The sequence below is a fragment of the Clarias gariepinus genome, chromosome 21 (assembly GCF_024256425.1).
Source record: "Clarias gariepinus isolate MV-2021 ecotype Netherlands chromosome 21, CGAR_prim_01v2, whole genome shotgun sequence".
NCBI lineage: Eukaryota > Metazoa > Chordata > Actinopteri > Siluriformes > Clariidae > Clarias > Clarias gariepinus.
Genome location: NC_071120.1, coordinates 24,082,817 through 24,096,724, shown reverse-complemented (window position 1 = coordinate 24,096,724; position 13,908 = coordinate 24,082,817). Strand labels below are relative to the sequence as shown.

The 13,908-nt window shown below is 37.1% G+C and overlaps 1 protein-coding gene across 1 annotated transcript; it reads right to left on the bottom strand.

Moving 5' to 3' along the window:
- Positions 1-811: 811 nt before the first annotated feature.
- Positions 812-13,450, bottom strand: p2rx2 (purinergic receptor P2X, ligand-gated ion channel, 2). Its single transcript, XM_053481366.1, has 12 exons — positions 13,288-13,450; positions 8,440-8,575; positions 7,033-7,104; positions 6,776-6,851; positions 5,451-5,547; positions 5,278-5,358; positions 4,777-4,915; positions 4,012-4,142; positions 3,783-3,873; positions 2,099-2,164; positions 1,937-2,014; positions 812-1,155 (listed from the first exon to the last, which is right to left on the bottom strand). The coding sequence occupies exons 1-12, from the start codon at positions 13,425-13,427 to the stop codon at positions 1,060-1,062; spliced, it is 1,203 nt and encodes a 400-aa protein (XP_053337341.1). The 5' UTR covers positions 13,428-13,450; the 3' UTR covers positions 812-1,059.
- Between the last annotated feature and the right edge of the window lie 458 nt (positions 13,451-13,908).

Sequence of the window (13,908 nt, the reverse complement as noted above, 5' to 3'; positions counted from 1 at the left end):
TGAACTGATGACCGATTTGAATCAGAGCCTTAAGACACTAAGCCGCCCTCACCACCACCACCCCAGATTGATAAACATACCATCTACCATATAGCAAACCTGTGTTCAGAAAATGCTGTCTGGAATCGATCCGTGATTTGGGAACAAATGCTTAAGTGACAACTAAGCCATGATTATGAGCCCCGCCTCCAAACAAATCCCGAATCAGATCTGTACATGGATGTCATCTGAGCTTACCCAGGAGGAAACAATCGTTTGTAACGATCAGATCATTGTCCTGTTTTGAACAGTCGACACCAATCACCAATTAGGAAGTGGTAGAAACCCAGCCTCTTAAGCACAAACCTGCAGAAAAGCTCTCGTCTCGATGTGGGATCCGGTTTCCGTCTGCCGCCCTGTCTACATCGCTGCGGTTCCAAGCCGGTCTCTTCAAAGGCTGATCCATCAACCTGAAAAGTGTGAGCTCGGAGCGATCGATGGGCTGCTATTAATCACACTTTGCCGTGGCTTGGGGTGATGTAGCAGCGCTTCTCTTCGATCTCATTACAAAAGCGTTTCTCGCAGGAAGAGCTCTTATCAGATTATGGAAAAGAGAGTGTCTCTCTCTCTCTCCCTCTCTTTCTGAAAAGGAAAAAAATCCTTCTCATCTTTCATATTTGGGGGGAGGGGGAAGGATGATTGGTTAAGGTTGGTGCTGTTGTTATTTTTGGCTTTAAATCAGATTTGGTGAACATGTGAGAGTATGTGCAAAGAAGAAACATCATACATTTGTATTAAACATTACATCAAACTTTATAGTAGGGTTATACAGTTTCTCCAACAACTTTACCTGTACCTTGTATTTACTGTACAATGTGTACCTAATATTTTGTCAGCTTATCTATATCAGATTAACATCAAGACTGTCGAGTCAGCTATATTATAAGTCAGTATGCGAGTTTCTTTTATTCAGATAAGCTCATATGTAGGTTTTAAGTGGCTGTAGGGTCTCTGGATTATCATGTAGTTTGTTTTTTTTGTTTTTTGCATCAGTAGTCCAGGGTGACAGGGGGCGGAGTCTCACAATGGCACCCCGTCTGAGAGGTCAGAGTGGTTGGAGCCGTAGCTGGTGAGGGAGATCTCTGTGACGACTGGTGGGTTGGGGTTCTTAGAGACCTGTTGTTTTTTTAAATAAAAACAAAACAGACAGTAATATTTATAATTAATGACCATACTGTACATCAAAGTGTTGAGATGCAGGTTAAGCGCAACACTGTGACAATTTGTATCAGTAGCTGATTCATTTTTGCTAAATAATAATAATAAAGCAATATCATATGGAAGGGAGTGCTGTTGTACTGAATATCAGCATGGCTGATTACACTGCATATCTACTGTGTATGTGTACACACACTGAAATGTTCACAAATTCGTGATGTGGACGTGGGACGAGAGCGCTGCCCGAGTGCTAAAGATATCACAGCCGTGCTGATATTCAGCACAACAGCATGACCTTGAGTGTGATATTGCACAGTTCCACAAAAAACATTTATTATCAACAGATAACACATTCTTCCACATCTGGCAGAAATAACCAGCTGCGACTGGCAGAGCTGGCGACAGAGAGTTATTGGGAAAAAAAGTTTTTTTTTTTTTTTTTTCCCACTGGCAAAATATCAGCTAACCTAGTGGGTTCTGGGGTTGAATCCCAAATAAAGTGAAAATGAAAGCTAGTGTGCTAGAAAGGGTATACAATCCCATGAAGTAGTGGCCTTGATCAGGGGTTAGAGAAGGATTTGGGATTCAGCCTTGTCTTCGGAGCTAATTAGCTTTGTACGGTAGCTCGCGTTAGCCGTGAACACAACAACACGGACGGTCCGCTGGTGGCCGACTGTTAGTGTAATAAATGATTATTAAAACACCTGTGATGCGAAATGATTCTAAAGGTTCTACTTACGTCGTCAAACTTCTTCCCACTGTAGACCTCATTCTTATCGATAAACGTTAACATGATCCAATCACAGATGATGGAGCACTAATAGGGACAGCGGAAATGACAGATGAGTTTTCACCACGTAAGCCTGGATATGAGTTTATAATGCATAATGTTGAAACTTACTATTCCCACAGAAGTCATGGCAGTGACCGCATTGATGATGGTTGGGATCAGACTAAATTTTCCTGCCTGGAAAAACAAAACAATCTAACATAAAATAGTGTAGAGCAATTGTCTATAAAATGCACAGATAATACATAACAGTATGGTAGTTTAAGTGGTTGTTTTCCTTGTCATAAAACATTTATGGGTGTGATTTTATTTCATATGAAAATACTCAAAGATAGAATTATGTTTTGTAGCCCGGTGTAAAAATGTACTTATAGTTTTCATTTAAATGACGTTGATTGTTTTCCTACATAAGCACATCTGGAAATGTTTTATACTTCCTAAAGTACAGCTGTTTTTTGATGTCATTATTAAAGAACAATACAACTTGGCCCAAAAGTCTGCAGCTATGAACATCAACCCCAAGATGGCCAAAAAGAGGTTCACACTCTAAAATTTCATTCAGTCACCTTAAGCTTTGATTGCACAAATGATTCCACATGCATCCAAAAACACTCTTTCAACATATCAAAGTGCAGGAATACACCTGTGCCATTACATACCACCATAGGTGTCATAACCTGCTCATTTAGTACATTCAGGTCGTCAGCTGACTTCATTTTTTGCCACACATGTTGCTGACTCTAAACCTGAGCAACTGAAGCAACCCCAGATCATAACACTGTCTCCAGAGGCATGTACAGTGGCCGCTATGCATCATGGGTGAATCGCTTCATGTGCTTCCCTTCTTACCCTGAACTGCCTTTTTCCATCGCTCCAAAATCCAATCTTCATACTCCCCAGTAAATCAAAGCTTTTTTTCTGATTAGTCTCCACATTTCTTCCACAAAGTTGTCTGAACAGCCATGAGCTAATACATGACAACATGTATGCTTAAATATGAACGCTGGTTCTGTCTTTGAAATTGTCCAGTTTGTAAAAAAAAAAAAAAAAATTTATTCATTGGAATAAAAGACACCATTTCTCACAACCACGAATATGAAGTTGTGTAAGATTTCCAGTTTGCTAAGTCTTTTGGCTGTGATCATACCGTGCATCAAAGGTTTTAAATAGATGCAGCGTGGATTCAGTGGTAAAGTGCTCGCCCTATCTCCCGGAGATCGCGAGTTCGATTCCCGGGTGATGCTGTAACCTCTCGCAGCTGGAGGTCTAGAGAGAGCTGATTGGCCGAGCTCTCTTACAGGGGAGGGATGAGATGTACTTAGTGCGCCCACATTAATCTATAGCCAACCAGGGGCGCCTGTGAAGCTTGCACAAGCGGAAGGAGCGGATAGCGCTGTCCTCCGAGTGTATTACGCCTTCCCTAACAGTGCGTGAGCGAGCAGTTGGAAAAGATCGGCTGGCGTCACGTGGTTCAGAGGAAACAGGTGATGATCTTCAGCCCTCCTGACTGAGTGGTACTACTGTAAAAGCCTTAATGTGGGAGACCCCTAGTGCTGGGGAGGAACACGGACACGACTAAAATGTAAAAATTGCATTAAAAAAATCTAGACTTTTATAAATTTTCCCAAAGTTACCTAGATCATATAATAAAAAAAATAATAATTGTATTGTATCGAAGGTGGCGCAGTGTACAGCGTACTGTTTGGTACATCACTCCACAGCGATGTCTAGTTCACTGTCAGTGTGTGTATTATGACGTGCATCGAAGCAAGTCTTTTCAGTAATCTGATCTTACATGCCCATGTACGATGACATCCAAACGAATCCCGAACGCTTTTATAAGTGATCTGTACTCCACTCCGTCCTTGTAGTAGTACTTAGCAAACCTGTGCGGAGAAAAAAATGACTTATTGAGAACGAACCCCTTAAATTATGTTCGGTTTGATGTCACTAAGTGCAAACGGTGAAGTAGGAAGGATTGAATATTTAAAGAATATTAAAAGAGTTCTGTGTGAGTTCTCTACCTGTAGTCGTAACCTGAGCTCATCAGGGTTTTCCTGAGGTCCAGCCTCCGAAACGAGTAGGTAGGAACGCATTCCGATGGATCGACGTCGAAGTCGCAGTTCCAGTTAATGAACGCGCCGATCACTCCACCCTGAGGAAGAGGCGAAAGTGTTTAAACAACGCAGATAGAAAAAGGAATTTTTACAAAAAACACTGATTATTAGCAGGAGCAACTACAATTGCACACCTCGCAAGTTCCTTCCTATAATCTCTTACACTACAGTAGCTGTAAACAGTCATTTGTTGTTATATACTGTAAATAATGTAGATTATATGTTACATTTTATAAATCGCTCACTCATCGTCTACACTGTATGTACTTTATCCCGTATACAGAGTCACGGGGGCCTGAATCCTATCCCAGGAGACTTACGGCATGAAGCAGGGTACACCCTGGATCAAGCACCAATCCATCGCAGGGCACACACACTAACACACAACGGGCAATTTTGGGTAAAACCAATTAGCCTACCCTGCATGTCTTTGGACTGTGGGAGAAAACCGGAGTACCCGGAGGAAACCCAGCAAGCACGGGGAGAACATGCAAACCCAACGCACAGAGAGACGGGACTTGAACCTGGCTGGGAATCGAACCCGGACGGTGAAGGTGCAAGGCGACAGTGCTAACTATTAAGCAACCATGTCGCCTCATGTCATCTGAAGTGAATTCCTTGAATTTCTTTACAGATAAACAAAATAACATAATTAATTAAAACAAAACTTACCGTCTTGCAGAGTTCGCTGAACTTCTCTCGGGCCTGGTCAGCTATGTAGCCGAGTCTAAACACAGGGCAGTACGGGTTGGTCTCGGGGTGGTAATGGCACCGCATGAGCTTCTTTAGCTTCCTCGGTTTGATGTTTACCCTTAATTGATAAAAAAGGAAAAGAAATTCTTTTTATTTATTTTTTTGCCCCCCCCCTCCCCCCCTCAAGGTCTTCATATTTGTTGTATTTTAATATATACTTGAGCAATGGTTTTTCAGGCTTCCTAAAGGAATTTTTGCCTTTCATTTGTAGTTGTTAAGCCAATTTTGACCTAGAAATCATTAAAGCATAAAAAACCCAGGTGTAGATGATGCCAGATGTTTAGGCTGGTGATTAGTATACTGCTAAAACTAAATGCTGAGTGGTTGGAACAGATAGAACAGCATGTTTCTCAATGTATCACGTGTTAAGCCTACACTTTCTAATTTAATTAGTGGGAAGTCCACATTAGTAAGACTCACCTGAGCACTTTGAATTTTGGGAAATGAATAGCGTTCTTTATGAAGACCGTGAAGTTGATTGCTTGTTCCAGTGGCGGCTCTCTGTGGGGTATAGAGGTAGCACAGACGTATTACATCTTTTTAAATTTATTTACATTTCAAAATCTATCATATGCATTTCGTATTGTAATTACATCTCTGCGGCCGCCTCCTCGATCGGACACCAGGTTTTGATCTCGCAGGTTTTAAAGGTGTAATTGTAGTAAGGCACACAGTGTCCTGTTCTCTGACCTGTGATAAAAGGAGATGGTTAACCTAAGGTTCCTTGGACGTTCTTGAGATATTTGAAGGTTCTACGTTTCCTTAAAAAAAAATGGTTCTTTTTACATAAGACCTTTCTACAACCAAGATCCTTCCAAGCATTATTTTCTGATGTTCATTCGACTACTACCGGTTTTACAGAGCCACAGTACTCACACTGGATTTATGGAGTGTGTGATGTTTTATTTGTGTTATTTGAAAATCATAGCAAATTATTATGAACGTTATTTTATTATTTATAGGGCTTTAAATCATGTAGTCTTGATTCTTGAAAAACATTATTATATAATTTTTTTAATAATAACTAGCCTAAGTATGCGTCGTTGGCAGGAAAAGAGTTTGTGGAAATAGTTAAAGGTTAAAAACTAAGAATAAGCTTTAATGTAATCAATAATATTATTTCAGCTTGAAACCTCTCTCCATAACTTATAAATACAAAGAAATACAATTTTGTTAGTTTAAATATCTTACACCTTTCTTCCAAGTTCTACTTCTTTCATCTTCAGACTAATACACTCCCTGTTCAGTAATCGGAGAGCGAATCACAGATGAAAAATCAAAAAGTAGATCGGATAAAGATTAGGTTTTGTCGAAAAATGACTCCAGCGCGTTAAAATTCGCTTATACCACTTCAGCGGTGAAAATATGAACTTTTCCCCCAAAAAATATTCAGTTTAGCTTTTCTAATGAATATCTATCAGTGCAGGTGTTTGTTTACATTAAGCAGTAACTTATTTTAAAGTAGATTATTAAACCTGGGTCATAACGGTTTATAAAATCACTTTTACTTAACATTTTAATTTCACTTATGGTGCAGGTGAAACTTTAGACAGATATCTAAGGACTGCGAAAGTTTCATTCAATTCTGTCCAGCCAGTTTTGTGTGATGCTGTGACAAATTCTGGCTGGACAGACATACAGACATACAGACAGAAAATTTTCAGTGACTGGTTTCTGGCTCTTCAGTGTATGAAACAGAAAGATATCATTAAAAGAGCGAGTTCTTACCAATGCACAGATAAAACATTTATTTTATTTATATAATAATATTATAATATCTTTCTAATATTTCTCTCTCAAAGGTCTATGATTTATTTTTACAACTACAGTTTAAACAAACTCTGATATACATATTGTTTATTTTGTGTATTTTTTTATTCCTAATTATTCAGTCTTTGTTCAGTCCTTGAATCCTCACCGTGGCTGTCAAAGTCCAGCTCTCCCGGGGTGCAGTCTGCGTCTGAGGTGCAGTTTGCGTTCGGGATGCTGAAATGCTGAACAAACAAAGAAACACACAAAGCAGCAAGTAGCATCAGAATGCATGTGTGTGTGTGTCCGAATAAAGTCCATCTTTATGGGAAATACAGGAAGTAAATACGAGTAGTACTAATACTTTCAGATATTCCAGTTATTCTAGAACTGAGATTAAAGTGTGTTTCATGTGCGTGTTTTTACCTCAGCACATGTGCCTTGTCTCTGATTGTGCGTCACCTCCCGTCTCAGTATCGTACTAATCACATCACCACCCTGGGAAAAAAATACAAAGACATCTGAAATTACAACAAGGACCCATGTGTTCTATTCCATCCCTTACTCACTCATCATCTAACCTCAAACCTGGACCTTGGGGTGCAAGGCGACTGTGCTAACAACTAATGCTGCCTCATTTTGTTTTAAACTTTAATATTTATTACGAAGTACATAGCTTGAACCTTGGATTGCGAATAACTTGGTCTCCGAAAGTTTTGGCAAGACATGCTAAATTTTATACAAAATAAATTTTAACTTGATAAACGAGCGAGGTCTTGATATACGAGCGTATAATGATCACAACTGAGCCAATGGTTCTTCTCCATTATGTGTAATCGTCTCCCATGCTCAGTTTCAGTGTGCGTGCATCACTCGTATGTGTTTGTGTGTGTGTGTGTGTGTGTGTGTGTGTGTGTGTGAAAGCCGTCCTACACAGTAGCCCCCTTCCACCTACTCTCTTCTCTCGTCTTACTTCAGCTTCACACACACATACACACACACACAAACAGAAACACTGCTCTGTCGAGATTTTTTTCAAAGGTAAAGTGCAGGTTAATTTGTTTTATGTTTACTTTATATTTTGTTTACATTTTTTTATATGGATATTTTTAGGTTGTGGAACAAATCATCAGAGTTTCTATCATTCCTTATGGGGGAAATTCGCTTTAATATACAAGTGTTTTGATATACAAGCTTGCTTCCAGAACAAATTATTCTCACGATCCAGGGTTCCACTGTACTATTTTCATGATTTTACACATTTATGTCTCTTGTGTGCATCAATGCATGTCTTTAAATCTAATGTCATTTTATAAACACTGTCCTGATTATAATCATTATTACACGATGTTCAGAGAACTGGTTCAAAATTAGGTGCCGAATCCGAACTAGCTTGGTGGAAAATGGGTAGTGGAGTCGTGGCCCGAGGGGCCAGAGCTGCCCCAATGGCACAAGGGGAACCTACACAATACCGTTCCGTTCTTTGTACCATTCAGAAGAACAATACAGGCAAGTTAGATACACATTAGATTTGATACTATCAAATAACATGCACAAACTAATGCAGAGTGTTACACTTTTTTTTTGCTTTTACAAATGTTATTCCAATTACCTCTTCTGTAAAGATTTTTTTTTAGAAAAAGTCCTCACCATGAAAGGTGAAAATACAAAAAATCTCAATGTTTCTTTAATTATTGCAAATTCAATTAGGTAAAAGCCACATAAATAAAGAAAAAAAATGTAAAATTAATGATTGTAATATTTTGGTAAAAAATACAATTCAAATAAAAAATTTGTGTGTGTCGCGTCTTCTCGTCTTCTCTTTTCTCTCACCTCGGACGGCTTGGCGTATTCGGTCGTGTCCCGTACGCTGTCCCCCAGTATGGCCACTCCTCTCATCTCGGTGTAGACAGAGCTCTCTGGACGGTCCTCAGTTTCCTGATAAGCCTTCTGACTGATAAACACATACCTGCAAAGAAACCGTAGATAATAAGGCAGGAGGATGTCCTTTAATGGAAATAAAAATCGATGAACTCACAGCTGTTTAGTCCCAGTACTGCGAGTTCTGGTCACATTGCGTGCGTCCATTATTCTTGCGGAGTATTTGACTGTCGACACCGATCTTAGAACGTTCATTGCGGACTTTGCACAATCATCTGCACAATAACAATCAAAATGCACTTGTTCTTATTCTTACTATTAAACACGGCTCTAATTTGTGCTGTCCATGTTTTTAAAACATGCAATTTCACCAAGTGTTTAAAAGTTTCTTTTTTAGCCATCACTAAATATGTAGTAGTTTACTTTAGTATCACTTTTTCCTGTTATTTAAGATGAAAAAAGAGATAAAAAGCATGTTGTGTTAAAGAGAAACCAAATAAATTTTCTTTTTCTTAAAAACATCTCCATGGTGAAAAACTTACCGATCACTGATACTGGAGACTCCTTCCTTATTTGTTAAATAAACCCTTTTAAATAGAAAGCTTTACATTCCAATAACCAATTTTTTTTTTTTTTTTTTTTTTATATGAATAACTAAATTCGAATAATGGCTGTAATGACAGACTTTCAGATTTAAGGATTCAACAGGCTTTTGGTGTAGTTTACAAATCTAAAATGGATTCTAAGCCTCATTGATCAAAGAAATCTGTTTCAAAAACCCTGGAAATAAAGTTAGCTCTGTTACAGTTTTCACCTTAAAATCTATGGTTGTCCAAGAGTTACTCTGATTTTATACACAGATTCTGCAGACTGGAAACATCTCACAAGACCTGCAGTTTTGGAGTTGCTCTGACCCATCACATCACCCATTACAAGCCTGGACCCTTGTTACAGGAGCTACGGTAAAAGTACTCTCATTATAATGGTAGCTAGAAGTGGGCAGGATATATTAGGCAGCAAGTGGACCTTTTTTCTTGAAGATCATGTGTTGGACGCTGAAATAATGGGCAAGCATAAGGATTTAATTAAATTTGACAAGGTTAAATGGATAGACGACTGGGTCAGAGCAACAACAAAACTGGTCAAAATTGTCAAAAACTGGTCAGAGGAAGATAAACTGGTGAACCAGTGACAGGGTTTTGGGTTGTTAATGGGGAGCAAAGTCTGGCCCGTGTAGTCCGATCCAATAGAAGTGCCATAGTGTATAGTAGATCGGATTGATGAAAAAGTTAATGCTGGTTCCAATAAAAAGGTCACAACAGGGACCTACTCAATATTAGGCAGGTGGTCTAATATAATGTTATGGCTGCTCAGTGTTTGTATATATATTATAACAATATTTATTTAAAAGACTGCAATCCAAAAAAGACAAATAACACAAAGTTTTCAATTGGGATAAAAGTAATAGCACCCTACTGTATATCAGAAGTGATGTACAGTATAGTGTGTCTACAGTAGGTGATGTGATGCAGGGGATGAGCTTCATTACTGAATAATGTAACACACAATACAAGATGCTTTTTCTTTCATTTTGTTGTTTTCAGCTGTTTGTGTAAGCTTTGCCATTCCAGGAGTGGCAAAGCTCAGTGACTTGATGGACAAAGTACAGTGTGGTGCAAAACCTCATTAATAAATGAAAACAGACATCTATGCTTTACGAGCGGTAACAACAACAACCTTAAATGCAACCTTAAAAAAAAAAAAAAAAAAAGTTTTTATAGTAACAAAAGGCTTATTACGATATATTATTGACCTGTAAATAAACACTGCATGGGTGTTTGACTGGGATGGTATTAATGTACTGCACATCTATTCCCCATTATTATTGTCAACCACCAAATATATAAGTAATAATGAACTGTGAATATAGTTTTATGTATCTATAACAATATTACAGTTTGTAGAATATAACAGAATCTGCAACTGATTATTTTCACCGTTAAATAACGTATCACTGCACTCTCAGATAAAAGAAATACTACCAGATGCTTTAATAACTGAGTGCATTATATTTCTGTGCCAAGACATTACATCATACACTCGCACACCTATTATAGAAGTGTAAATGCACATGCTGTGTACTGCAGCTGATTAACCCTTTCACGCACAGGGTGTACATTCAGTTAGTTGACTAGAGGCTGTTTAAGGACAATATAAAATATAAATCAGTTCCAGATTGTTGAGATCTCTGTCGTTTAACACAAATCATTATTCTCATTTCTTTAGCTCTGATTACTGATTTCTCAATGCAGCATAAAAATCTAAATTTGTGCCGGACTATCAAAGTGTTTACACATCATTTTCAATCTGATAGCTGTGAACTGTGGACATAATGTACATTTAAAGAACATTGTTATATTTTGTTTAATTATTTTTCTGATTTTGATTAACATTAAATATTTTAGACCTGGATGTTCATTTTTTATTTTTTTGAAAATACATGTTTATTATTTTGTCAGGCATGTTGAATCCTTTTTCACTTCAAAGAAACATTTTAAGTGGTATTAAAAAAAATCCAAGTTTATTAATAATTTGATGTAAAAATTTTAGTAAAAAATATAAATTTCTTAATTACTATATTATTATTATTATTATTATTATTATTATTATTAGCAACGGCATCATCAACAATAGTAATTATATCATCATCAACAACGACAACAATAATAATAATAATAATAATAATAATTAATGAAAATATGTGGCTAAAACTTGAAACTTCACCAGGTTAGATTTTGCAACTGCTTACAAAACTAGATAAAAAAACATAAAAAAAGCAGAATTTTCTTTAATTTACTTGTTTTCTTTGTGTAATATTTAACAATTGAACTCATGTTTAAGGAAAAGTAATTTGTATAAAAACTGCTAAAACTTAGACTTGCACACACACTATTACTTTTCCCAAATTCCAAAAGTTATATATAGAAAATAAGTATTGAAATGTATTGTTTTATATTGTACTAAAATGTATTTAAGTGTCTTGTTTTGTATTGCATTATGTTGTATTTTATTTTATTGCTTTTTATTGTATTGAAATATATTTTACTGCATTTATTGCCTACTGTATTGCATTGCATTGTATTTTATTATTTTCCATGTAACTGGTACAAATTTTGGTGTAATGCCAGTTTTCCAGGTAACATTTCACTCTATAAATTCAGAAGCAATTATATTCACCAGATGAGGTAACACAAGGTAACTGGTGATGCTGATTCATCTTGCAACAAGAAAAGTATACTGTAGCCGAGCTCATCTGTGTGTTTCCAGAGTTTGGACAATGGAGACAGAGTTCAATGGGGACCGTGATATCGTCTTGAGAACTGCTATGTTATCCCAGGCCGCCTGCTCTCTAAAACATCAATTAAATGTCAATCATCTTTTTATTAATGACTGATAAAACAACTTAAAATAATATATAGTGACAGATTATGATGGGAAATTTGGGTCAAAAATGATCCAGTTCGGATTGTGAAGGGTCAGAGTATGAACAGGAGCTTCTAGGTTAGAGTTCAAAGAATATTTTATGTGTGGAAATTAGAGTTTTTCAGTATAATTAAGCAATAATATAAAGTATGTATGAAATTTTATTGGGCGTTGGTGGCTCAGTGGTAGGCTCCTCGTCTGCAGTGGAGGAACCAAAACCCGGGTTTGATTTCCAGCCAATACCCAAACCAAGCCACTGGATACAGGGCAGCCTTAGTGCCAGTCCCAAGACTGGATAGAACGGAAGGGGTGTTTCAGGAAGGGCATCCGGAGTTATACCTGTGCCGAGATGTACTGGATGTGTTTTATAGGGTCCGCTGTGGCGAGCCCATGACAAAGCATCCGAAAGACCAACAACAACACGTGTGAAAGTATTATTAACAGAACCCTGGTGTTAATCATCTAACTCATCCAGTGTGGCTCATCTAGTTCCCTCAGTTTCCCAGGGAACATATAAACCCAGCTCCTTGTTCACCAGGTCAGTCCAGTCGATAGTGTATACATCAATCTAAATAATAAGTGTCTTTAACTCAGTAAACACCACAGACACTTCTACTGTACATCTCTTTTGTCTTTCGTCTTGCGTCTCTTCTCTGAGTTATAGACACGAGGAAAGAGCAGCACTTACTGTTAGTCTAATGGCGGTCGCAATCGAATTTCCTTCATTAAATTGCTCTCTCACTACGCAGTTATTTCATCTCTCAGAACACCAACTGGCCTCTAGATTGTGAATAAATCTTGTGGTTTATACTATTATTTAAAGCGTTGCATTTTATTTATCGATGCACAACTTTCTATAAATGGGGCAATAAATAAAACTGTTCTATTTAATTATTTAAAGTAGGAACTTTACAGAAGAATGAGATTCGCTTTATTTACCAGCCTCTTTTATTATCTTTTAGAGAAATAAATCGAATTTCCATGCAAATGTTAATCAATTCCTGTACATTAAAGGGATAATTATATTTTTTATTACTCAAATATTGTGAATTAATTAAGATTAAAGTAGTATTTTGCATTCACTTTTTTCGTGTACTTTATTACAACGTTTTTTAATATGATAATATTATGTGCATGGTTTTAGTATTTTATGCTTTATTATTTTTTATAGTATATTCTACCATACAATTACTACAGAAACTTTAGAGAATATGAACAGAAAACGGTGAAGTAGTGAATTAATTTTCTCTACTGGACAGCAATTTGTCTCAGATTTGTCTCATTACGTAATTTTATAGAAAACATGCAAATATTTACCAAATGAAATACGTGATGACAAGAAGCTGCACAGATCTGTAAATGACCCCCAGTGTTCTGTTCTTCACTATCATAATCTTTGGGGTCTCATAGTCCCAGAAACCCAGGAAAAAGTCTTTAAAGAACTCCAGAAATCCCATGTTGGTTATGTTGTTGTCGAATCCACCAGAGAAGGATCCTGTGGATAGAATGAGCTTCCTTCTGATTAACGTCCTGACTCTCTCTCTCTCTCTCTCTCTCTCTCTCTCAGCAGCTCTTTATCTAATTATGTGGTTTTCCAGCACACCAGTGTCGGTTATTAATGTGCTATGCAGGAAATAATTTAGACAAAATCAACATGAAAAAATAAAAGATCAATAAACCATAAAGTGAAGATAAAAACAGACATCTTTCTTTTTTGACTGTCAAACCGATAGAAAACATGATAGAAAATATGTGATGAGAGAATGACTGCTTATTGAAACAAGATTGGAAAAAAAATTGAAGGAAGAAAGAACGGTAACATGAGTGCAGAAGAATAGAAAGGAAGGTTGAAAATTGGAGGAATAATAACATTTCAAATGTTTAAAAGAATGAGGAAAAATTATGGAAGAAAGTTAAAGAAAGGCAGAAAGATAGCAG